This window comes from Delphinapterus leucas, chromosome 5 (assembly GCF_059928025.1).
Source record: "Delphinapterus leucas isolate spDelLeu-1000000601 "Yukka" chromosome 5, BTC_Dleu_Yukka2, whole genome shotgun sequence".
Classification (NCBI taxonomy): domain Eukaryota; kingdom Metazoa; phylum Chordata; class Mammalia; order Artiodactyla; family Monodontidae; genus Delphinapterus; species Delphinapterus leucas.
Window position 1 is genome coordinate 13,340,204 of NC_143133.1, and position 27,044 is coordinate 13,367,247.

General features: G+C 38.5%; 1 protein-coding gene across 4 annotated transcripts in view; it reads left to right on the forward strand.

Annotated features, from left to right (window-relative positions):
• SCLT1 (sodium channel and clathrin linker 1) overlaps positions 1-27,044 on the forward strand; it is a 268,143-nt gene that overhangs the window by 185,553 nt on the left and 55,546 nt on the right. Inside the window, exon 19 of one of the 4 annotated variants that reach the window (XM_089911510.1) lies at positions 1-27,044. This exon is cut by the window's right edge and continues 29,855 nt beyond it. The exons of the other annotated variants lie outside the window; for them this stretch is intronic. Coding sequence (XP_089767636.1) covers positions 1-4 — 4 coding nt within the window. The 3' untranslated portion in view covers positions 5-27,044. 4 annotated transcript variants of the gene reach the window in all.

Sequence of the window (27,044 nt, forward strand, 5' to 3'; positions counted from 1 at the left end):
ATAAACTGAGGCTGAGGGAGGTTAAGGAACTTGTTCAAGGTCACATAGCTAACGAAGTGACAGATCCTGGTTTCAAATTTAGGCGGCTCATGTGAAGACAACATAGTCCTAACCATTAAGGTTTGTGGGGGTTTTTTGCGTTTTATTATTTTTTTAATTGAAGAATATTTGCTGTACAATATTATATGTTACAGGTATACAATATAGTGATTCACAATATTTAAAGGTTTTATTTAATTTATATAATAGTTATTATAAAATATTAGCTATTTTCCCTGTGTTGTACAATATATCCTTTTGCTTATTTTATACCTAATAGTTTGCAACTCTTAATCCACTACCCCTATACTGACCCTCCCCACTTCCCTCTCCCCACTGGTTACCACTAGTTTGTTTTCTATATCTGTGAGCCTGCTTCTTTTTTGTTGTATTCACTAGTTTCTTTTTTATGGCTGAGTAGTATTCCATTGTGTATATACTCCACATCTTTTTTTATCCATTCATCTATTGATAGACACTTAGGTTGCTTCCATGTCTTAGCAATTGTAAATAATGCTGCTATGCACGTTGGAGTGCATGTATCTTTTCGAATTAGTGGTGGGGTTTTTTATCGTATATATACCCAAGGGTGGAATTGCCAGGTCCCATGGTAGTTCTATTTTTAGCTTTTGAGAAACCTCCACACTGTTTTCCACAGTGGGTGCACCAATTTACATTCCCACCAGCAATGTATGAGGGTTCCCTTTTCTCCACATCCTTGCCACCATTTGTTATTTGTGTTCTTTTTGATAGTAGCCATTCTGACATGTATGAGGTGATATTTCATTGTAGTTTTTAGCTGCATTTCCCTGATGATTAGTGATGTTGAACATCTTTTCATGTGCCTGTTGGCAATCTGCATTTCCTCTTTGGAAAAATGTCAGGTAAGCCTGTATCACTATAAACTTCCCTCTTAGACCTTGTTTTGCTGTGTCCCATAAGTTTTGGATTGTTGTGTTTTCATTTTCATTTGTCTCTTTTTTATTTCCTCTCTGATTTCTTCAATGATCCATTGCTTGTTTAATAGCATATTGTTTAGCCTGCACATGTTTATGTTTTTTACAGTTTTTTCCTTGTAGTTGATTTCTAGCCTCATAGCTTTGTGGTCAGAAAAGATGCTTGATATGATTTCAATTTTCTTAAATTTATCAAGGCTTGTTTTCTGGTCTAGCATGTGATATATCCTGGAGAATGTTCCATTTGCATTTGAAAAGAATGTATTTTGCTGCTTTCAGGTGGAATACTCTATATATATCAATTAAGTTCATTTGGTCTGATGTGTCTTTTAAGGCAAGGATTTCCTTATTGATTTTATGTCTGGATGATCTGTCCATTGATGTAAGTGGTGTATCAAAGTCCCCCACTATTTTGTATTACTGTCAATTTCTCCTTTTATGTTCATTGATATTTGCCTTATGTATTTAGGTGCTCCTATGTTGGGTACATATATATTTACAGTTGTTGTATCTTTTTCTTGATTTTATCCTTTGATCATTATGTATTGTCCTTCTTTGTCTCTTCCAACAGTCTTTATTTTAAAGCCTATTTTATCTGATATAAGTATTGCTACTCTGGGTTTCTTTTGATTTCCATTTGCCTGGAATACCTTTTTCCATCCCCTCACTTGCAGTTTGTGCGTGTCTCTAGATCTGAAGTGAGTCTCTTGTGGGCAGCATATATACGGGTCTTTTTTTGTATCCCGTCAGCCACTGTGTGTCTTTTGGTTGGAACATTTAGTCCATTCACATTTAAGGTGATTATTGATATGTATGTTCTTATTGCCATTTTGTTCATTGTTTGGGGCTTATTTTTGTAGGCCTTTTCCTTCCCTTTCTTCTTTTGTTCTCTTGTGACTTTATTACTATCTTTAGTGTTATGTTTGGATTCCTTTTTCTTTTTTGTGTATATATCTGTTACAGATTTTTGTTTTGCAGTTACCATGAGGTTTTTGTAAAGCAGTATAGGTACTGCTTCATATATAAAGCAGTTTTACATTGTTTTACATTGCCAATCTCTTAATTTCAAATGCATTTTAAAACCCTGCATTTGTACTGTCTTCCCTTCATGATTACTATTTTTGATGTCATAATTTACATCTAATTTTTTTGAGTATCTCTTAACTACTTATTGTGGATATAGATAATTTTACTACTTTTGTCTTTTAACCTTCCTACTGGCTTTGTGTGTGGATAATTTCCTAACCTTTACTGTATGTTTGCCTTTACTGGTGGGTTTTCCATTCAGGAATTTTCTTGTTTCTAGTTGTGGCCTTTTCTTTTTCTCCTAGAGAAGAAGTTCCTTTAACATTTATTGGAAAGCTGGTTTGGTGGTGCTGAAGTTTATCTTTTGTTTGTCTTTAAAGCTTTTGATTTCTCTGTCAATCTGAAGGTGAGCCTTGTTGGATATTCTTGGTTGTAGGCTTTTTCCTTTCATCACTTTAAATATATAGTGCCATGCCCTACTCACCTGCAGAGTTTCTGCTGAAAAGTCAGCTGATAGCCTTATGGGCATTCCCTTGTATGTTATTTGTTTCTTTTCCCTTGCTGCTTTTAATATTCTCTCTTTATCTTGAATTCTTGTCATTTTAATTACGGTGTTCTTGGTATGTTCTTTTTGGGACTCTCTGCACTTCCTGGACTTGGGGGACTGTTTCCTTTCCCATCCCAGGTTAGGGGAATTTTCATCTGTTATGACTTCTGATATTTTCTCAGGCCTTTTCTCTCACTATTCTTCTTGGGACCCCTGAAATGCTAATATTACTGTGCTTAACGTTGTCCCAGAGGTCTCTTAAACTGTCCTCATTTGTTTTCATTCTTTTTTCTTTTTCTGTTCAGTGGCAGTGATTTCCACTACTCTGTCTTCTAGCTCACTGATCCGTTGCTCTTCATCATTTAGTCTCCTGTTGATGCTTTATAGTGTATTTTTCATTTCAGTTGTTGTAGTCTTCATCTCTGGTTGTTCGTTCCTCATATTTTCTAACTCTTTGTTACAAACTACTAACTTCTCGCTCTGTGCATCCATTTTTCTCCCAAGTTCTTTGATCATCTTTATGATCATTACTTTGAACTCTTTCTCAGGTAAATTGCCTATCTCCACTTTACTTATTTCTTCTTCCAGGATTTTATCTCTTCCTTCGCCTGGAACATATTCCTCTGCTGCCTCATTTTGCCTAAGTTGCTATTCATATTATTCGTATTTTTATGTATGTGGTAGGTTAGTTATGCTTCTCAATCTTGGAGAAGTGGCCTTTTGTAGGAAATGTCCTATGTGTCCCAGCAGCATACTCCCCTCTTGTCGCCCAAGCTATACATTCTGTGGGTTCCCCCTAAGAGGTCTGTGTGTGTCCTTGTGTTGTGGCAGGCTGACCATGTGGGCAGTCTGGTAGGCTTGTTGTCCCCTAGCCTGGTTGGTTGCCAGGCCCTACCTTGTGCAGATGCTGCTGGCTACTGGTTAGTGAGACCTGGTCACGAAGCAGCTCGCTGCAGAACCCTAGCGGGCTCTGGGCTAGTGCTGGCTCGCTGGTGGGCAGAGTCAGTGTCTAGAAGACTCCAGGCTGTTGCTTGCCCACTGGCTGGTGATGCCAGGTCCTGGGGTTAATGCTGTACCAGTGGCAGGCAGAGCCAGGTCCTGGAGTCTGGCTGCAGGGCCCAAGGATCCCAGAGCTGGTGTCATATTGCTGGTGAGCAGGGGCTGGTTCCTGACATAGTTGGTTATGGGGGATTGTGGTGTTCCGAAGCTTGCCTTGGCCTGCTGTGCATGGGCTGGGTGTGAAGACTACAGGATCATAGTTTTCTTGCATCTGGCGTCTACCTGCTCTGGGTGATGCTGGTTTAGAGGCTTGTGCAGGCTTCCTGGAGGGCAGGCCAGTGCCTGCTCAGTGGTGGGTGGAGCTGGGTCTTGGTCCTTTGGTGGGCAAAGCCATGTCTAGGCGCAACTGTGGCCTCAGGAAGTCTTTAGGCAGCCTGTCTGCTGATGGATGGGCTGTGTCTCCACCCAGTTAGTTGTTTGGCCTGAGGCATCCCAACACTGGTGCCTACGGGCTGTTTGGTGGTACCAGGTCTTGGCACTAATGAGCTAGAGGGAGGATCTCGAGACGGCAGCCACAAGCATCAGTGTCCACACAGTATATAGCTTCTACATATGGCTGCCACCAGTGTCTATGTCCCCAGGATGAGTCACAGCCATCCCTACCTCTCCAGGAGACTCTCCAAGGGGAACAGGTAAGTCTGGCCCAGGCTCCTATCAAATTACTGCTTTTGCCCTGGGTCCTGGTGCACATAAGATTTTGTGTGTGCCCTTTAAGAATGAAGTTTCTAATGAACCTTTCAGTTTGGCACTCTGTGGTTGTCTTGTTAATTATGGTAAGAACAGTTTTGGTGGAATGCTGGAATGAAAATGTATTTAGAATAAGAGAAAAGAAAATGTTTTGCTTCCATTTAACGGTGAAGTAGGAAATTTGGACCTGCCCTCTACCACGACTAAAAAAGTTACATGAATTATAGAAAGCATCTACTAAGAGTGTTAAATAACTAACAAAAAAATTATTACCAGTTTGACTTTATCCCAGGAATGCAAAACTATTAAAGTATTAGAAAATAAATTGATGTTATTTACCACATTAAGTTATTAATTAATTAAAAGAGAAAAGTCATAAGGTCTTCTCAATAGATACAGAAAAAGTATTTGAGAAAATTTAATATCTCTCCATTTATGATTTTCAATATATCCCTTAGCAAACTAGGAATAGAATTTCCTTAATTTTATAAAGGCATCTATTCTAAACATTATTCGTAACAGCAAAATAAAATAAAGTTTTAATAACTTTCCTTTGAAGATTGGGAAGATGACAAAGAAGACCACTGTTACCACTTCTGTTAGTATTTGTCCCAGAAGTTCTAATCAGTGCACTATGGCAAGAAAAAGAAATAAAAGGTAAGGAAAGGAAGGAAGTAAACAGTCATTCTTCACAGACAGCATAACTGTATATGTAGAAAATCTAAAATAATTCATAGACAGAGTATTAGGTGAACATACAAAAATCAATTGTGTTTCTACATACGTAGCAGCAACAAACATTTCAAAATAAAACTTTAAAAATAGTAAAGTTTACAATGTGTCAAAATTTATCAAATACCCACAAATAAATTTAACAAATGAGGTATAAGACTTCTACATGAAAACTATGATATTAAAAGTAATTTTAAAAAAACTTTTTTGAATTTTAAAAAATAAAATAAATAATAAAAATAAACCTAATTAAAGAAGGCCTAAGTAAGTAGAGATCATGTTAATTGATCAGAACACTCAGCATTATAAATTTGTTAACACTCCCCACCCTGACTGTATGTAGAGTCAGTGTAACCCCAGTCAAAATACTAGCACATGGAGGAGTATCCAAAACATATTAAGTGAAAAAAATAAAAGTAGTATATAGTGTGTATAGTATTCTACCATTGGCAGGGAGGGCATTTGAGTGTGTGTGTGTACATATATATACAAGCATGCTATATATACACTGGGTTCAGACAGACAGACGCACACATACACGCACATTCTGCTTTTTTAAAAAAGAGAAGACAAAAAATAATTTAAATGGTTTTCCATGAGGGGAGAGAAGAGGATAAGGATGAAGACTAGACTTCTTTAAATGAACCTTGTTGTATAGATTTGTAGGCTTGACTTTGAAACTATATAAATGTTTATATAATGTTTTTCTGTTTTTTATTTGTTTTTGGCTGCATTGGGTCTTCGTTGCTGTGCGCGGGCTTTCTCTAGTTGTGGCGAGTTGGGGCTACTCTTTGTTGCAGGGCGTGGGCTTCTCATTGCCGTGGCTTCTCTTGTTGCGGAGCACAGGCTCTAGGTGCGCGGACTTCAGTAGTTGCAGCACGCAGGCTCTAGGGCGCGTGGGCTTCAGTACTTATGGCGTGTGGGCTCAGTAGTTGTGGCTCGTGGGCTCTAGAGCGCAGGCTCAGTAGTTGAGGTGCACAGGCTTAGTTGCTCCATGGTATGTGGGATCTTCCCGGACCAAGGGTCGAACTCATGTCCCCTGCATTGGCAGGCAGATTCTTAACCACTGCGGCACCAGGGAAGTCCCTATATAATTATTTTTAATTAAATCAAATTTTAAAAACAATACCTAAAAATTGAAAGTAAAATTAAATAAATCAACAATTCTGTAGGAAGTTGATGGCTTAACTATGCAGGTGAGTTATTTCATGTGACATTTAACAGTAATTAGACTGTATACCCTAGTGAGATTAATCCTAAGGATAAAAGGAAATGCAAAAATAATATAAAATGTGTTTAGTAGTTTTTGTTAGCAATAACATTGGTATTATTACTGTGAAACTTATAATTATAGGATAAAGCAAATGAGTAATTATATAAATGTCTTTAAGAACCAAGATTTTCATCATAAGGAGAAAAAACTCAAAGAAATTAAATAAAACTTATAATTCTAAATTGAAATTGGAAATATTAGTATATGAACTTACGATGTGTTTTACTCTTTAAAATATTTATTTCCTAGCTTTGTCCACTAAAAGGACCTAGCTACAGTGACCAGTATTCAGATGCAATGAGGTATCCTAAAAGAAACCAGGACTCCTTAGATGAATGACTGATAACAGATCGGGGATAGGAAAACACAAGATGAGCCTGGAAAACACCCTGTGGTAGCAAAAGGCTAGGAAGGTATCAAGATTAAAAGGACCCAGGAGCCAACTTGAGGAAGCTCCCACTGACCCATGTGGTGACAGTTTGAGCATCAAAAAGAATATCTGCAGTAAATTGCAACATACCAAGTATATTAAAAGTCTGTGACTTCAGAATGATATTACGTAAAGAAAAAATTCTTTGGTTACCTTTGGAAGACGTTATAGAAACAACTCTTTCTGAAAAGAAGATAAACCAAGAAATTCAGCATTTATTCTACTCTTCCTGTACTCACTATACTTCACCAAATGCTGCTTGGACTTTCCTATCATAATAGCCCTTACTCCACTGGTTAGGGAACCGATGTAGAGATTTTGCCAGTTAATTGCTCAATATGTCTCTTCCAGTTATGCATCTCAGAACCAGGGAGATAACCACAGGGTAGGATTATGGACACCCTGGGTCCACTGTGAGACAACTCAAGCCAAAACTCCTTTGATGACCTGACATACATTAACCTCTCTGGTTGGTGGACCACAGTGGTATTTGGGGTCTCCAGGAATTTGTCATTTCAGCAAGTGTCCAGTAATCCTGAAAGTGTCTGAATTTCCCCTTCCCCATTGCATGGTTACCCTGCCTGCTCTTCACAGGTCCTTCTTAGGGGAAGGCCAGGAGGAAGTATATATGGATGTACAAAAGGTTCAAAGGAACCTACAGCTCCTTCCTTCATTCAAGAGCTCTGAGTCTGTGAACTGATTCAAGTTTGAGAATTGGTTAAAGGGTCATGACACTGTCTTACAATGATTCAAGACTGCTATTCACAAGACCTAGAGCTTTTCTATTTCTGCAAATCAAATAAGACTTTAGTAGACTGCCCATCTATTTCAGTTCTAGGGTGACAGTGATAAAATTATCAAGCCCCAAAGATCTCTGTAAATCAGACCCTACTGATTACTACTTCAACTCTACTGCCATTCCAGTAATGACGACTGCATTTTCTTTGGAGATTTAATGTCAGTACATCACCCTTGCTGTTGAGAATTGTATCATTTTCTTTAACTTCAGGAAGCCCAGTTCCATGGTAGCAATTCCCACTGTCATTTCAGTCCAACAGAGAATAACCACTACAGAGCTCTTCAGGGATACTGGGGCAACTGTTGTGACTATATTTCTCATGGTCTTGGTGAAGGGAATGTCCTCTGGACCCTCCTGAGGGACATAGTTGAAGGATGGATGAATTGGTTTTAACATTTAAAAAACCTACCCTAGCCTTCCAATCTCCCTAACTTTTGATAACTTCCTCGACACCAGTGATTCTCAAGTGGGGATGATTTTTGTCCTCCTCCCCTCCCTGGAACATCTGTCTTGAGAATATCCAGACACATTCAGGGATGCTATTGGCATCTAGTGTATAGGGGACAGGGATGCTGTTAAACATCATGCAATGCTCAGGACAGTGCTGCACAGCAAAGAATTTTCCAGCCAATGGTGTCAGTAGTGCCAAGGTTGAGAAACCCTGCTCTACTCTATAACAAGGAGCTTCTTACATTTCAATGTTCAGTATAGGTCACCTTTGAATCCATATTTTGTTCAACCGACCAAGCAAACCAAAGTACTCAAGCTAATTCATTGGATCTAGAATAACTGCTTTGTGAGCCCATATTGGTAAATGCGGCTTAATCCAATGTTTTATTCTTTCTGCTGTAATCTAACACCCTTAGTATCTATTCTCACACATACTCTCTATGTGTAAAATTGGCAGAATCATAATTATTTTAGTGCATTCTGCCTCCTCACAGGTCTTGTTTTGTACCTCATTTCCTAGAGCTTATTAGACTTCAGTCTGGCTACAGATATAGAAGCAATGGATGATGGTAAGGTAAATCGTGAAGGGAGTCACCTATTCCTTGCAAGGCAACCCTCTCAGGTGAGGCCACGTTTCAGGCAAAGGAGACTTACCTTCCCAAACAGAGTAGAAGGACTGCTTCTACTGGCAAAGGAGGCATTGCCGAATTTAAGGGTTCAAGGCTCCAGCTTCATTGGAGTCTGTCTGTTCACATGTCCCCATTTCAATTTGTAGGGGTGAAAAGACCCTGCAAGGTTGGGAATTCAGGCTGTGGTGTAGTTCAGCCATCCATGGAATTAGACTTTGGATTTGATTATCAGAAAACTCAGCCTTGCAGCCAGTGGAGATAAGGGTTTCTTTTAGGGTAGTCATGGTAGATTTCAGGCCCCTAATCTAGACTTTGAGCTCATAATTGAAAACTCTGACCTCTTTATTTTTATTCTCAAAGTTCTCCATTGTACCTAAAAGCTGCATTATACTCTTCATTCACTAAACTATTCTATGTCATTAATTATTTGGTCACTCAAAACCATATGTTGTACAGGCACTCGATTATATAGGTAATAATTTAAGTAACTCTTTTACCTTTGCATACCATGGATTACCAGTGTCCCCTTTACCACTGGCCTTTAAATTTAATCAAAGCATAGAACCAATTTTAGATAACTCACGACCAGTTAGAGTACCCATTCATAAGGTTATATTCCTCTGGAACTTCTTCTGGTACCAGTTCCTCTATGTGTCAGGTTTTATGCAGGGAAACAGAGCTACTCCAGGTGATATAGAATATAGGATTTATTTTGGAAATTAGACCTTACACAGTGGCACTGGTAGAGAAATCAATGCAATGTCGTTGTGTCTGCATCTCATGCGAAGCCTGAAGTCACTGTGTGTCAGCTAAATCAGCGGTTGTGAAGGAAACCTGGATGTAGATGAGAGCACTCACAAGGACAAACAAGAACCCTATTTTCACCTGTCTTTCACCACATCTACCTCCAACCACTTTCATGGATGATCTGCAGGAGAAGCTGTTGCCCTTCACCATGGATCTGTATATGACGCAAGAGGCCAAAAGAGGACATCTGCCAAGAGGCAGAAGATGGAATTGCTGTGGGTTCTGGTGGTGCCCCACACCAACATAGTGACCTAACATATCAGCAACTGTGCATGAGTTGCCACAGTGCCAGGTGCCCGCCAGCTTCACAGCCTACTGCACAAATTTCTCTTATGGTCAACACCAGCCTAGGACCAGACAGGGAAAGGAATCCTGGAAAAACATAATTCCAGCTTAACTAAGTTGATGCAGTCGAAAGCTACCACTATGTGTTTGTCATAATGTAATTCTCGATGTTGGGCAGTTCACAATGCTTACATAAGGAAAAACAAAACCATATAAAATAATGTAGACTTAACATCAATCTGAAGAGTATATTTGTGATAGCTGTAATTTCTTGAATACACACTGTTTGCCACTTTATGTACTCCTTTAATCATCTCAGAAACTATGAAATAAATGCTATTATACCCCCTGTATTAGGGTTTCTCAGAGAAACAGAACCAATAGGGTGTGTGTGTGTGTGTGTGTGTGTGTCTATAAAAGGGTTTATTTTAAGGAATTGGCCCAACTGATTATAGAGGCTTGGTGAGTCCAAACTCTGATGGAGAAGACTGACAGGCTAGAGATTTAAAGAGTTGCATTTCAAACCCACAGGCATTCGTGCTGGAGACATGAAAAACCAGTGTTACTGTTCAGTCCAAAGGTTGTCTACTACAGAGTTTCCTCTTGCTTGGGGCAATTCAGCTTTTTGTTCTCTTCAGGCCATCAGCTGATTATATGAGGCCCACCCACATTATGAAGAGCATTCTGCTTTACTTAAAGTCCAATGACTTAAATGTAAATCTCATCCAGAAACACTGTCATAGAAACATCCAGAATAATGTTTAACCAAACATCTGGGCACCATGGCCCAGTCAAGTTGACACATAAAATTAACTGTCACACTTCCTTGTCATACATGAGGAAACTCCGGACTTTAAAAAGTTTATACAAGTCTACAATTCATTATCTGCAATTCCAAATTCAAAAGAACTCTGAAAACAGTCTTTTTCTAAGTCATATGCGTACACTTCTGTAAAAAAGCCTGACATGAAATGATAAGAAGCTATTTATGATACAGGTGTATCTACGTGTGCACACACACATATACACATGTATATAGATACACAGAAACATTTCCTTAGTTGTGCCTATCCATATGTTTTACTGAAAAATATTTATAAATATTATAAACTCTATCCTACTCTAAACCCATAAAATATTTTTCTTGGATACTTGGATTTTGCTATATTGTATATGTAATTTGTGCACACCAACTGATCACTCCCAGTAGATTATTGATAGTGAGTGTGTTTTATTTTTGTTTGTATTCCCTGAAGTATTGAGCGAAGTGCCTTTCCAAAAGGAAACACATAGAATGTTGAATTTAACTGCCTTGAGTCTATCAAAATAGTTTTAATACTACTCTGTCTGCTGCTTGTAGTCTGGGCTAGAAAGATTATTAATGCTCTTTACAATTTATGACTTCAGGAATACGACTTGATTTTTTGAAAAGTAATTTTATCCCAGTTATACATGTATTTCTTTTTATTTTTTATTGGAGTATAGTTGATTTACAATGTTGTATTCATTTCTGATATAAAGTAAAGTAAATCAGTTATACATATACATATATCCACTCTTTTTTAGATGCTTTTCCCATATAGGTCATTACAGAGTATTGAGTAGAGTTACCTGTGCTATACAGTAGCTTCTTAATTAGTTATCTATTTTATATATAGTAGTGTGTATATGTCAATACCAATCTCCCAACTTATCCCTCCCCGCCCTGGTAACCATAAGTTTGTTTTCTACAACTGTAACTCTTTCTTTTTTGTAAATAAGTTCATTTGTACCATTATTTTAGATTCCACATATAAGCAATTTCATATGATATTTGTCTTTCTCTGTCTGACTTACTTCACTCAGTATGACAATGTCTAAGTCCATCCATGTCACTGCAGATGGCATTATTTTCTTCCTTTTTATAGCTGAGTAATATTCCATTGTATATACGTACCACCTCTTTTTTATCCATTCCTCTGTCAGTGGACATTTAGGTTGCTTCCATGTCTTGGCTATTGTAAATAGTGCTGCAGTGAACATTGAGGTGCATGTGTATTTTCGAATTATGGTTTTCTCCAGATATATCTCCAGATATATAGGAGTGGCATTGCTGGATCATATGGTTGCTCTATTTTTAGTTTTTTAAGGAACCTCCATACTGTTCTCCATAGTACCAATTTACATTCCCACTAACAGTGTAGCCTTTTCTCCACACCCTCTCCAGCATTTATTTATTTATTATTTTTATTTTTTTTTGCGGTACGCGGGCCTCTCACCATTGTGGCCTCTCCCGTTGCGGAGCACAGGCTCCGGACGCGCAGGCTCAGTGGCCATGGCTCACGGGCCCAGCCGCTCCGTGGCACGTGGGATCTTCCTGGATGGGGACACGAACCCGTGTCCCCTGCATTGGCAGGCGGACTCGCAACCACTGCACCACCAGGGAAGCCCTCCAGCATTTATTGTTTGTAGATTTTTTGATGACGGCCATTCTAACCAGCGTGAGGTGATAGCTCATTGTAGTTTTGATCTGCATTTCTCTAATAATTAGTGACGTTGAGCATCTTTTCATGTGCCTCTTCGCCATCTGTATGTCTTCTTTGGAGAAATATCTATTTAGGTCTTCTGCCCATTTTTTGATTGGGTTGTTTTTTGATATTGGGCTGCCTGAGCTGTTTGTATATTTTGGAGATGAATCCCTTGTCAGTTACTTCATTTGCAAATATTTTCTCCCATTCTGAGGGCTGTCTTTTCATTTTGTTTATGGTTTTCTTTGCTGTGCAAAAGCTTTTAAGTTTCATTAGGTCCCATTTTTTTATTTTTGTTTTTATTTTCATCACTCTAGGAGGTAGGTCAAAAAATATCTTGCTGTGATTTATGTCAAAGAATGTTCTTCCTGTTATCCTCTAATAGTTTTATAGTGTCTCATCTTACATTTAGGTCTTTAACCGATTTTGAGTTTATTTTTGTTTGTGGTGTTAGGGAGCATTCTGATTTCATTCTTTTACATGTAACTGTCCAGTTTCCCCAGCACCACTTACTGAAGAGATTATCTTTTCTCCATTGTATATTCTTGCCTCCTTTGTCATAGATTAGGCAACCATAGGTGCATGGGTTTATCTCTGGGCTTTCTATCCTGTTCCATTGATCTATATTTCTGTCTCTGTGCCAGTACCATACGGTTTTTGTTTGTTTGTTTGTTTGTTTGTTTGTTTTGCGGCACGCGGGCCTCCCACTGCTGTGGCCTCTCCTGTTGCGGAGCACAGGCTCTGGGCATGCAGGCTCAGTGGCCATGGCTCACAGGCCCAGCCGCTCCGCAGTATGTGGGATCTTCCTGGACTGGAGCACAAGCCCACGTCCCCTGCATTGGCAGGTGGACTCTCAACCACTGCGCCACCAGGGAAGTCCCTACCATACTGTTTTGATTACTGTAACTTTGTAGTATAACCTGAAGTCAGGGAGCCTGATTCCTCGAGCTCCGTTTTTCTTTCTCAAAATTGATTTGGCTATTCGGGGTCTTTTTTTTTTTTTTTTTGCGGTCTGCGGGCCTCAGCCATTGTGGAGCACAGGCTCCGGGCATGCAGGCTCAGCGGCCATGGCTCATGGAACCAGCCGCTCTGGTCCTCCCAGACCAGGGCACGAACCCGTGTCCCCTGCATCGGCAGGCAGACCCCCAACCACTGCACCACCAGGGAAGCCCCTATTCGGGGTCTTTTGTGTGTCCATACAGATTGCAAAATTTTATGTTCTAATTCAGTGAAAAAATCTATTGGTAATTTGATAGGGATTGCATTCAATCTGTAGATATTTTGGATAGTATGGTTATCTTGACAGTATTGATTCTTCCAATCCAAGAAATATGGTATATCTCTCCATCTGTTTGTGTCATCTTTGATTTCTTTCATAATTGTCTTATAGTTTTCTGAGTACAGGTCTTTTACCTCTTTAGATAGGTTTTTTCCTAGGTATTTTATTCTTTTTGATGCAGTGATAAATGGGATTGTTTCCTTAATTTCTCTTTCTGATATTTCATTGCTAGTGTATAGGAATGCAAGAGATTTCTGTGCATTAATTTTGTATCCTGCAACTTTACCAAATTCACTGATGAGCGTTAATAGTTTTCTGGTAGCATCTTTAGGATTTTCTATGTATAGTACCATGTTGTCTGCAGACAGTGACAGCTTTACTTCTTTTTCTCCAATTTGGATTCCTTTTTTTCTTTTTCTTCTCTGATTGCTGTGGCTAGGGCTTCCAAAACTATGTTGAACAAAAGTGGTGAGAGTGGACATCCTTGTCTTGTTCCTGATCTTAGAGGAAATGCTTTCAGTTTTTCACCATTGAGAATGATATTTGCTGTGGGTTTGTCATATATGGCCTTTTTTATGTTGAGGTAGGTTCCCTTTGTGCCCACTTTCTGGAGAGATTTTGTCATAAATGGGTGTTGAATTTTGTCAAAAGCTTTTTCTTCATTTATTGAGATGATCATATGGGGGTTTGGGGGAGGTTTTAATTTTTATGATCATATGGTTTTTATTCTTCAGTTTCTTAATGTGGTGTATCACAATGATTGATTTTCATATATTGAAAAATACTTGCACCCCTGGGCTAAATCCCACTTGATCATGGTGTATGATCCTTTTAATGTGCTGTTGAATCCGGTTTGCTAGTATTTTGTTGAGGATTTTTGCATCTATGTTTTTCAGTGATATTGGCCTGTAATTTTCTTTTTTTGTGGTATCTCTGTCTGGTTTTGGTATCAGGGTGATGGTGGCCTCGTAGAAGGAGCTTGGGAGTGTTCCTTCCTCTGCAAATTTTTGGAAAGATAGGTGTTAACCTTTCTCTAAATGTTTGATAGAATTCACTTGTGAAGCCATCTATTCCTGGGCTTTAGTTTGTTTGAAGTTTTTTAATCACACTTTCAATTTCAGTACTTGCAATTGGTCCATTCATATTTTCTGTTTCTTCTTGGTTCAGTCTTGGAAGATTGTACCTTACTAAGAATTTATCCATTTCTTCTGTGTTGTCCATTTTATTGGCATGATAGTTGCTAGTAGTAGTCTCTTATGATCCTTTGTATTTCTGTGGTGTCTGTTGTAACTTCTCCTTTTTCATTTCTAATTCTACTTATTTGAGTCCTCTCCTTTTTTTTCTTTATGAGTCTGGCTAAAGGTTTATTAATTTTGTTTATCTTCTCAAAGAACCAGCTTTTAGTTTCATTGATCTTTTCTGTTGCTTTCTTCATCTCTATTTCATTTATTTCTGCTCTGATCTTTATGATTTCTTTCCTTCTATTAACTTTGGGTTTTGTTTGTCTTCTTTGTCTAGTTGCTTTAGGTGTAAGGTTAGGTTGTTTATGTGAGATTTTTCTTGTTTCCTGAGGTAACATTTATTGCTATAAACTTGCCTCTTAGAACTGCGTTTGCTCCATCCCATAGGTTTTGGATCATTGTGTTTCCATTGTCATTTGCCTCTAGCTATTTTTTTATTTCCTCTTTGATTTCTTCAGTGATCCATTGGTTGTTTAGTAACATATTATTTAGCCTCCATGTGTTTGTGCTTTTTACAGTTTTTTCTTTCCTGTAATTGATTTATAATCTCATAGCATTGTGGTTGGAAAAGATGCTTGATACGATTTCTTAAATTTACTGAGGCTTGATTTGTGGGCCAAGATGTGATCTATCCTGGAGAATGTTCCATGTGCACTTGAGAAGAAAGTGTCTTTGGCTGCTTTCAGATGGGATGTTCTATAAAATCAATGTCTATCTGGCCTAATGTTTCATTTAAGACTCCTGTTTTCTTATTGCTTTTCTTCCGGATGATCTGCCCATTGGTTGTAAGTGGCGTGTTAAAGTCCGCCACTATCACTGTGTTTTACTGTCAGTTTCCCCTTTTATGGCTGTTAGCATTTGCCTTATGTATTGAGGTGCTCCTATGTTGGTTGCATATATATTTATAATTGTTATGTCTTCTTCTTGGATTGATCCCTTGATGATTATGTAGTGTCCTTCCTTGTCCCTTGTAACAGTCTATTTTAACGTCTCTTTTGTCTGCTATGAGTATTGCTACTCTGACTTTCTTTTGTTTTCCATTTGCATGGAACATCTTTTCTCATCTGCTCACTTACAGTCTATATGTGTCCGTAGTTCTGAAATGGGTCTCTTGTAGACAGCATATATACAGGTCTTATTTTTGTATCCATTCAGCCAGTCTATATCTTTTGGTTGGAGCATTTAATCCATTTACATTTAAGGTAATTATCAATATGTATGTTCCTAGTTCCATTTTCTTAATTGTTTCTGGTTTGTTTTTGTAGGTCTTTTTTCTTCCCTTCCTCTTTTGTTCTCTCCTCTTGTGGTTTGATGACCATTTTTAGTGTTGTGTGGCGGTTGCTTTTTCTTTTGTGTGTGTGTATCTATTGTAGTTTTTTGGTTTGCATTTCCCATGAGGTTTTGATATAGCAATCTATATATATACAAGGTTGTCTTAAGTTGCTGGTCTCTTAATTTCAAATGCAATTCCCATTTCCTGCATTTGTAGTCTCCTCATGGTTGTGGGTTTTGATATCATATTTGTGTGTGGATGATTTCTTACTTTTACTGTATGTTTACCTTTACCAGTGAACTTTCCCATACGTGATTTTCTTGTTTCTAGTTGTAGCCTCTCCCACTGCCCCCACCTAGAGAAGTCCCTTTAGCATTTGTTTCAGAGCTTATTTGGTGGTGATGAATTCTCTTAGTTTTTGCTTGTCTGTAAAGCTTTTGATTACTCCATCGAATCTGAATGAGCCTTGCTGGGTAGAGTATTCTTGATTGTAGGTTTTTCCCTTTCATTACTTTAAATATATCATACCACTCCCTCTGGCATACAGAGTTTCTGCTGAAAAATCAGCATATAACCTTATGGGGATTCCCTTGTAGGTTATTTGTTGCTTTTTCCCCTGTTGCTTTTCTTTGTATTTAATTTTTGTCAGTTTGATCATTATGTATCTTGGTGTGTTCCTCCTTGGATTTATCCTGTATGGGACTCTCTACGCTTCCTGGACTTGAGTGACTATTTCCTTTCCCATGTTAGAGAAATATCTCTTCAAATACTTTCTCAGGTCTTTCTCTTTCTCTTCTTCTGGGAGTCCTATAATGCACATGTTGAAGCGTTTAATGTTGTCCCAGAGGTCTCTGAGACAATCCTCATTTCTTTTCATTCTTTTTTCTTTATTCTGTTCTACTGTGACAGTGATTTCCACCACTCTATTTCCAGCTCACTTATTCATTCTTCTGCCTCAGTTATTCTGTTATTGATTTCTTCCAGTGTGTTTTTCATTTCAGTTATTGTGTTGTTCATCTCTGTCTGTTTGTTCTTCACATCTTCTATCTCTTTATCAAACATTTCTTTTATCTTCTTGATCTGAGCCTCCATTCTTTTTCTGAGACTTTAGATCATCTTTACTATCATTGCTATGAACTCTTTTTCAGATAGATTGCCTATCTCCTCTTCATTTAGTTGTTCTTGTAGGTTTTTATCTTGCTCCTTCATCTGCAGCATATTTCTCTGTCATCTCATTTTGTCCAGTTTACTGTGTTTGTTTTCTCCTTTCTGCAGGCTGCAGGATTTTAGTTCCTCTTGCTTCTGGTGTCTGTCCCCTGGTGGGTGAGGTTGGTCCAGGGGCTTATGTAGGCTTCCTGGTGAGAGGGACTGGTGCCTGTCCTCTGGTGGGTAGCAGTGGGTCTTGTCTTTCTGGTGGGCAGGGCTCTCACAAGGGGTATATTTTGGGGTGGCTCTGAGCCTAGTATGACTTTTGGCAGCCTGTCTGTTGATGGATGGGGCTGTGTTCCTGTCTTGCTGGCTGTTTGGCCTAAGGAGTTCTAGCACTGAAGCCTGCAGGCTGTTGGGAGGGGCCGGGTCTTGTTGCTGAAATGAGGACCTCTGGGAGAGCTGACGCCAATTAATATTCCCTGGGGCATCTGCTAGTATGCTAGTAATTGGCCCTGGTGACTCTCAGGCTTTGCTTTCACCAGGCCAGCATGGAGGCCTCGCAGACGGGATGGTGCCAGGGTGGTGACTGAGACATGCAAGCCCATTAGGCAGGAGGGGCCTGTGGTGGCAATCAAGGCGAGCAAGCTGCCCAGCCAGGGAGGGGCCAGAGGAGGTGGTGGCCAGGGATGCGCGAGCCCACTCCAGGGGGAACCCTCCCTAATACCTGGGAGGAAAGGGCTGGCTCATGAGGAGAGAGGCTGCAATGGTGGACCCGCCCTTTGCATGTCACTCAACCATGGTGCTTCGTTTCTCTGGTGGTCTGGGTTTCCTCCATGAGCATTCCCATTTGCAGAGCTCCTCATTCCCATCCCTTCTGGCTGTATCCTCACAGCCGACAGCAGTCCCCTCCCCAGGTTTGCTCTCCAAACCCCATGTTCCAACACCCAGCCCCTGTGCGCACCGGCAGACACATGTCTCAGGATGGGATGCACAAGGCCGTGGTAAGGACCATCTGTGTAAGTCTCACTCTGTCCTGCCTGCATAGACCGGTTGTTGCACTCTCCTCGGAGCCCCCGAAGCTCCCCTTCGGTCCCAGCTGATCTCCCCACCAGTGAGGGGGTTTCCCCAGATGCGGGAACCTCTCCTCTCCTTCATCTCCCCACCAGGGGTGCAGGTCCCATCCCACTTCCTCTCCTCTTCCTTTTATCCCTTTTTCTTTCTTTCATCCTACCTGGTTACATGGGGATCTTTCTTGTCCTTTTAGGTGTCCGAGGTTCTCTGCTAGTGTTCAGCAGGTGCTCTGTGAGAACTGTTCCATTCGTAGATGTGTTCTTGATGCGTTTGTGGGGAGAGATGAACTCCATGTCCTCCTCCTCCTCTGCCATCTTGACTCCTATATATATGTATTTTATTATCAAGGCATTTTCACATGATTCTCATGAGTTATCTCATTACTACATAAGAGCCTGTGAGTTGTGAGATTATCCATATTTTGGAGGGTATTATTAGCTCAGAGAAATCAAAGAATGTCTTCAAAAATTATAGATATTCTAGATTTTAAGTTATATACATCTTAGATTCTGTACGTATATATTTTAACATGTAGGATTAAATATATTTGACTAATAAGCACCTTCATTTGTATGACATATGCCCTATAAATTAAATTCATATAACTAAAATTATTTTAAATGTTCTAAGATGTTTCATGCTTTTAAAGTAACCTCTAATATAAGTGTTCAGTGAAGGAAAATTTGTGTAGTTGTGTTTTCAATTATAGACAAATCAATGAATCTCATGAATTATTTTCCTCCAAAACATAAACTGAGGCAGAGATCTGGCATGGGCACAGACTATAAGTGTTCCTACATGTGACACACACAAAAGATCAAACTGGGGACTTCCCTGGTGGCGCAGTGGTTAAGAATCTGCCTGCCAATGCAGGGAACATGGGTTTAAGCCCTGGTCTGGGAAGATCTACATTCTGCAGAGCAACTAAGCCCGTGAGCCACAACTATCGAGCCTGCGCTCTAGAGCCTGTGAGCCAAAACTACTGAAGCCCGTGCTCCTAGAACCTGTGCCCCGCAACAAGAGAAGCCACCACAGTGAGAAGCCCGCACACTGCAACAAAGAGTAGCCCCCGCTCGTCACAACTAGAGAAAGCCTGTGCACAGCAATGAAGACCCAACACAGCCAAAAATAAATAAATTTATTTAAAAAACAAAAAAGATCAAACTAGAGAGCAAAGATGAGAAAGAAGAGTAGACTTCAGTCAACTTAGAGGAATATAAAAGAACATACCGTGACATTAAACCAACCAGATCGGCTATAATTGTAAAAAAAGAAAAAGTTGGATAAAATACTTTATTAGTGAAAATATGTGAGTAAATCTCAAAATATGAAACTGGTAACTGTGGTTATTTGATATAATCACTCAAGGCCTTTAGTACCTACTGATAATATTAACAAGGTGATGCTAGATTGGTAAAGTCATTCATCTTTTGGTAGAACTCTTCCTAATGAGCTAAGTCAAGATAATAAAAGGCTTCTTTGTTTACTCAAACCCAGTTTTCAAATATTGAGAGATGTAATAGATTTTAGGAATAAATGTTGATCTGGCTTGAGATTGAAGGTGGGAAATACACTGCAGAAGAAAAGATCCAAAGCTCAACAGTGAATGGTAATTTTGGAGGAACATATTTACTGGAACATAAAAATATTAGTAATCAAAAATTAATAGTAAATGACATCTTTAGTGATTCCTGGTTTATAAATTCTGTAATGACAAATGTTTACATAAATGAAATATGTTTACACTTGATGGAGGGGTTTTAAGGTGAAAACAGGTCTTGACACTAAAAGATAATTGAATGCTGAAATCTAAGAAAGAAGTATCACAAAAGGGAATTCTTGTTTGATTATATTATGGCATTACTATTCCCATAGATATTATTTTGATTTCATCTTCCCTGTTCAGGACTTCCATTATCAGTTTCATTAATGAATTACTAATCTCCTGAAGCTTTGAATGTAGCTCATTTGGGAAAAACATTATGACTTCTGTCCCCAAAATAAAGAAACAAACTGATTAGCTCCTTCCCTTTCTCTCTCTCTCCTCTTGTTTAATAGTTTCATATGCCTATGCCAGTCTTTGAAGTGAAAATAGTTTTTCTTTCTTTTTTGCTCTTCTTCCCTGTGTTTTTAAATAATCCACCTTATTTTATCTGGCTGCTTCAATAATTTTTCTTTTACTTTTTTCTCTATTTTTAGGTACTCACACGTAAACTTGAAATAACATAGACCTTCTGATCTCAAATTCTTTTCTTTAAAAAGATATCTATTCTTATACTATTAATTATCACCTCTTTGTTGTATTCTCCACTGTACCCCATCCAGCCCTACACCTTACCTAATGTTTGTCCTAATTTTGTAACTATCTATAGGATATTTACTATTTGTCTTGTTGTTATCTTAATTTCTACATTCCAAAACCCAGTTTACAGTATTACATCTTCCAAATAGATTTCTACTTCTAATGGTCTTTTCTCTGTTATTGGTGGTACTGTTTCCCTAATCTCCTGGATATAAAACCTTTTAGCCATCTGTGACTCATTCTTTGTCTTCATTTTCTTTCAGTATCCAAGTACTGTTGATTCTTCTTTTGAAATGTCTCCTATTTTTCCACTCCCAATGCCGTGACTCTAGAATTTCATTAGTTATCTATTGCTATGCAACAAATTCCCCTAAAATTTAGTTGCTTAAAAACAGCATTTATTCTTTCATAATGTCATGAGTCAGGGAATTTGGGAGTAGCTCACCTGGGTGATTCTGGTTCAAGTTCTCTCATGAAGTTATAATTAAGATGTGATGTGAAGATTTGATGGGAGCTGGACAGTCCACTTCCAAGCCCACTCACATGGCTGTTGGCAGGAGACCTAAGTTCCTAGTGGGTTGTGGCCACACCTCAGTTCAGTGCCATGTAGCCTCTTCACAGAGAAGCAAAAGTATCCTAATGACATGGAAGCTGTCTTCCCCCTTGGCAAACAATCCAAAAGAGAGAAAAAGGAAGAAATCATAATGCCTTTTATGAGGTAGTATCTGAAGTCACATGTCACTTCCACTTTATCATGTTCATTAGAAGCAAGTCTGTGTCCAGCCCATATTCAAGGTGAGAAGAATTAGGCTCCACTTTTCAAAAAGAAGAATCTCAAACAATTTGGGGGCATATTTTACAACCATCACAAGACCAAATATGCACTGTTTTGCTCAGTTTGTGGATATTGCCATTCCAGTTCAAGCACCATTATTTTCCTCAAGTTTCCTGTATTTCTCCAGTCCATACTAATATGTTCAGTAATTTAGAATGACTGAAGTTCTTGGAGTCTGAAACTATTTTTTATTAACTGTTTTTTAAAAATTATTTTCTTACCTCTTTTAGATTAGGATCCATGGGCATACCCTCTTTATTCTTTTAAAATTTTTGTAATATAGTATAAATGCATAAAACATGTACAGTTTTTTAAAAGGTATATTGCAAACACCAATGTAACCACCTCCCAAGTCAAGAAATACCCATACTATTTCCCAGTTAGTATCCTGTTAGAGGAGTGATGTCAACATTATAATAGCATAAGACATCCTTCATTTTTGTTCCTTTCCCTTAAACAACAAAACTTTGTCATCCATCCACAAATAAAAGTGCCTCTGTGGGAGTTGTGGGATCCAGGACTATACATACACGAAGTGACCCGGGAGGAGCCTTGCCCAGCCATGCATTGGGTAATAGAGACACAGACCTCGGTATGGGCAGTGGAACTGGCAGAAGCCTATCAACTGGCTCTAGCCCCTTTCAGCCACAATCTGGGAGCATCTGGAGATAACTGATTTGGGCAGTCACCCCAAATCAGTTATCTGGACAAGAGAGCCTTTGTAGAAGTCCAGATATTCAGAGGAGGAATTACAGCATTCTGTTAGAGAATATATATATATATATATATATATATATATATATATATATATATGAATTCTGACACATTGGAGTGGAATTGAGAGGAGAGGAATTGAGAGGAGACATATGAGCTTATGAATTCTGGAATTCTGCCACGAGAGGGAGCAAGGAGCATAAAGTAGGTATATCCATGCGAGGTCAGAGAAAGCCCCAGAATCTGTATCAGGACTAACAAAAGGTATCTCTCACCTGAAGACAGTATAGATTGGAAGAGATGACTGCTACTTCAAATCCAAAATTAGTAACACAAAACTACAATGAACATGAAAAATCAAGGAAATGTGACATCACCAAAAGATCACAATTGTCCTCCAGTAACCAAACCCAAAGACATGGAGATCTGCAATTTACCCAATAAAGAATTCAAAACAGCTGTTTTAAGGAAATTCAATGAACTACAAGAAAACAGAGAAAGATAATTCAGTGAAATCAGGAAAACAATACAGGGACAGAATGAGAAATTTAAGGAAGAGATAGAAATCATAAAAAAGAACCAAGCAGAAATTTTGGAGCTAAAGAATTCAATGAATAAAATGTAAAATTCAGTAGAGATCATTAACAGCAGAATAGATCAAACAGAAGAAAGAATCAGTTAGTTAGAGGATAGGAACAATGAGGAGATATACAAGTATAAGACAGATAATCCAGTTAGAGGAGAAAAAAGAAAAAGAATGACAAAGAGTAAAGAAAGCCAATATGATTTATCAGACACCATCAAAAGAAACAATATCCAAATCATTGGAATTTCAGAAGGAAAGAGAGGAAAGGGGCCAGAAAGCTTATTTAAAGAAATAATGGCTGAAAACTTGCTAAAACTGGGGGAGATTTAGCTGTTCAGGTTCATGAAGCTAATGGATTACCCCATTATTACAATCCAAAGTGATCTTCACATTATAATGAAACTATCAAAAATCAAAGAGGGGCTTCCCTGGTGGCACAGTGGTTGAGAGTCCGCCTGCCGATGCAGGGGACATGGGTTCGTGCCCTGGTCCGGGAGGAACCCACATGCCGTGGAGCAGCTGGGCCCGTGAGCCATGGCTGCTGAGCCTGCGCGTCCGGAGCCTGTGCTCCGCAACGGGAGAGGCCACGACAGTGAGAGGCCCGTGTACTGCAAAAAAAAAAAAAAATCAAAGAGAGAGAATCCTAAAAGCAGCAAGAGAAAAAAAGATTGTAACCTACACAGAAACCCATATTAGTCTATCAGCAGGATCTTTACAGGCCAGGAGAGAGTAGGATGGTATATTCAAAGTGCTGAAAGAAAAAATATTGCCAACCAGGAGCACTCTATCTAGCGAAGTTATCCTTCAGAAATGAAGACAAAATAAAGGTTTTCCCAGATAAGCAAAAGCTGAGGAAATTCATGATCACTAGACCTGCCTTACAAGAAATGCTGAAAGGAGTTCTTCAAGCTGAAATGAAAAAATATTAATAAGTAACATGAAAACATATGAAAATATACAACACACTGATCAAGATAAATAATAAAATTCAGAAAACTCTAACACTGTAATATGATGGTGTGTTAACAATTGTAGTATAAAGGTTAAGGACAAGAGTATTAAAAATAACTATAACTACCGTAACTTGTTAATGAATACACAATATAAAAAGAGGTAAATTGTGACATTAAAAACTTAAAAGGCAGGGGAGTAAAAAGGTAGAGTTTTTGTATGCAAGCAAAGTTGCTTTCAGCATAGAACAGACTGTTCTATCCACAAGATGTTTTGTGTAAGCCTCATGGTAACCACAAAGCAAAAACCTATAGTAGATTTGCAAAAGAAAAAGAGGGGAATCAGAGCACATCATCATGGAAAATCACCAGTTCACAAAGGAGACAGTAAGAGAGGAAAAAAGGAGCAAAGGAACTGTAAAACAGCCAGGAAATAGTTAATAAGAAGGCATCAGTAAATCTTTACATATCAATAATTACTCTAAATGTAAATGGATTGAGTTCTTCATTCAAAAATAGAGAGTGGCTAGATGAATTAAAAACAAGACCCATCTATATACTGCCTACAAGAGATTCAGTTCAGCTTTAAGGACACAGGTCCAAAGTGGAAACTGAAAGAGAGCAGGGGTAGCTATACTTATATCAGACAAAATAAGACTTTCATGTTGCTGTTCCTTTTCTAACTTCTTGAAATAGAAGCATGTCTCACAGGTTTTCATATTTTCCCAATGCATGCATTCTTCTTCTTTTTTTTGCATTCTTAAATGTTATAAATTGTCCTCTAGATACTGATGTAGCTTTAGCATACAAGTTTTGATATGTGTGGTATTTTCACAATTATTTAATTCAAAATATGTTTAAATTTTTATCTTCTTTCAATTCATATGTTATTTATAAGTACATTTTAAAATTCCTAAATATATGGGGACATTTTAGTTATCTTATTGTTAATTACTTCTGTTTTCCACAGATATGTCTTTTAGAAACAATATATTGTTCTGTTTTAGACCATTTAGTTCATTTATATCCAGTGTAATCTAAAGTATGTTGAGATTTGTTTTCATTGTTTTATTGTAGTACATTGTATTCTGTCATTGCTTTCTTTCTCTTTCCTATCTTGTCTTCTTTATTGACTTAGTATTTTTTTCATCATTCCACTTCTCCCCCTAAGATTTGGAAATTATATACTATGTATTCTTTTGGTAGTTACCCTAGAAATTATAACATATATACTTACTATAGGAAAGTCTGAAGTTAATCAAAACCCTTATCCTCCTTCCAGATAATATAAGAATTTTGGAACATGTTAACACCACTTATTTCCCTTGCCCAACTTATATATTATTGTTGCCAGATTTTAAAGTCTGCTTTGTAATGTTTTGGTTTCACCTTACTAATTGTTTTATGTAATTACAGTTCATTTATATTAGCCCATATATTTACCACTTTCTTTATTCTGAATTTCTTCTTCTATCTCAAACATTCCAGCTGGGACTACTTTCCTTGTATCTAAATTAGATCTTTTGGAATTTCCTTTAGTGAAGATATGCTGGTGATAAAATCTCAACTTCTGTGTATCTGTGAAATATATTTATTTTATGTACATATTTGAATGATATTTTTGCTGGGTATAGAATTCTAAGTTGACTCTTGTTTTCTTCCAGAAAATTAAAAACAACAATCTGTTAACCTCTGGCCTCTATTGCTTCTGTTGAGAAGTTATCTGTCCACAGTCCTTTGAAAGTAATCTCTTTTCCTGTGGCTGCTGTTAAAATGTTCTCTTTGTTTTTCTATAATTTCATTGTGATGTGTTTAGGTATAGGTTTCATTTTATTTGTTGTATTTTGTGCCTTCTGAAAGTGTGGCTTGGCTTTGGTTCTAGAAAATTGCCAGGTGTCAACTCTTCAAATATGGTCTGTGGCAATCTCTACCTCCTGCCTAATGGAGAAACTGGTGCCAGACTTAACTTCCCACCAGAAACAACTAGAAAACTGGACAAAATATTTGCAACAATTGCTTTTCTGATCCATGAGAGACAAGAAAAACAAGATGAAATCTAGACTCACCTTGGATTTCTGCCTAAAGGCACTTTAAGGACCATAGTCCACAGAAGGGAGATTTCAGCCACTACCCAGTGATCCCTCTCAGTTGAGGAGAACAGAGATCAGAGTTTGATGCCTGAAACTGAAATTTGCAGGGCAGAGAACCAGAAAAGATGGAGTTACACAGAGAAAGAGATCTAGAAATCTGCATAGTGGTCCTCTTGAATGTGTTTCTAAAATCCAAGTCATGATGTATTAGAGTGAAATTCCTCCAAGAGGCCAGGCAAACAATGAGTGGTGAGCTGTAAGCTGGAAAACGTCAAGAGCTCACCCAGGGCTAGGAAATATATTATAGTTACACCCAAGTACTGTGGACAATTCCTGTTGAATACACAGGGCGTGCAGTAAAGATCCCAGAATCACTTCACCTTAGAACTAAACCAGTCCAGAATTAAAAGTATTCTAAATTCACCTTGGCAAGACTTAAAACCAAGCCTCAAAATAATGAAGCTGTCCTCAAGTAATCTAACTGCCTGCCAGACAAGTCCAACACTTTTAATACTAGATAAGCAAAAATAGTTTTCATAACCAAGAAAACTCAGTGCGTAGAAACCCACCCAGAAGTGACAGAGGTGATGCAATCAATAAACAAGAAATTTAAATCAGCAATTATAAATATGTTCAGTCATTTAAAGTAACACATAAAAATGACAAGGAGAGAAATGGAACCAAATGGAAACTTGGGGATGAAAATTATAATGTCGGAAATTTTAAAATTTACTGGATGGGATTAACAGCAAATTATACACTGCAGAAGAAAAGATCAGAGACCTTAAAGACAGGGAAAAAAAAAAAACTATCCAAAAATGGATGCATAGAGAGAAAAAAAGAAAAAAATAATGAGCATTGAACCTCAGTGACTTGAAAGACAATATCAAGCAGTATAAAGATGGGTGGGGGTGGGGTAGGAGTAGACATATTTTAAGAAATAAGGCTTCCCTGATGGTGCAGTGTTAAGAATCTGCCTGCCAATGCAGGGGACAGGGGTTCGAGCCCTGGCCGGGGAAGATCCCACATGCCTCCGACCAACAAAGCCCGTGCGCCACAACTACTAAGCCTGTGCTCTAGAGCCCACGAGCCACAACTACTGAGCCTGCATGCCACAACTACTGAAGCCCCAGCACCTAGAGCCCATGCTCCACAATAAGAGAAGCCACTGCAATAAGAAGTCTGTGCACCACAAGGAAGAGTAGCCCCTGCTTGCTGCAACTAGAGAAAGCCCAGGCGCAGCAACGAAGACCCAATGCAGCCAAAAAATAAATTTAAAAAATAAATAAATTTTTTTTAAATGCCAAAATTTTTCCAAATTTGATGAA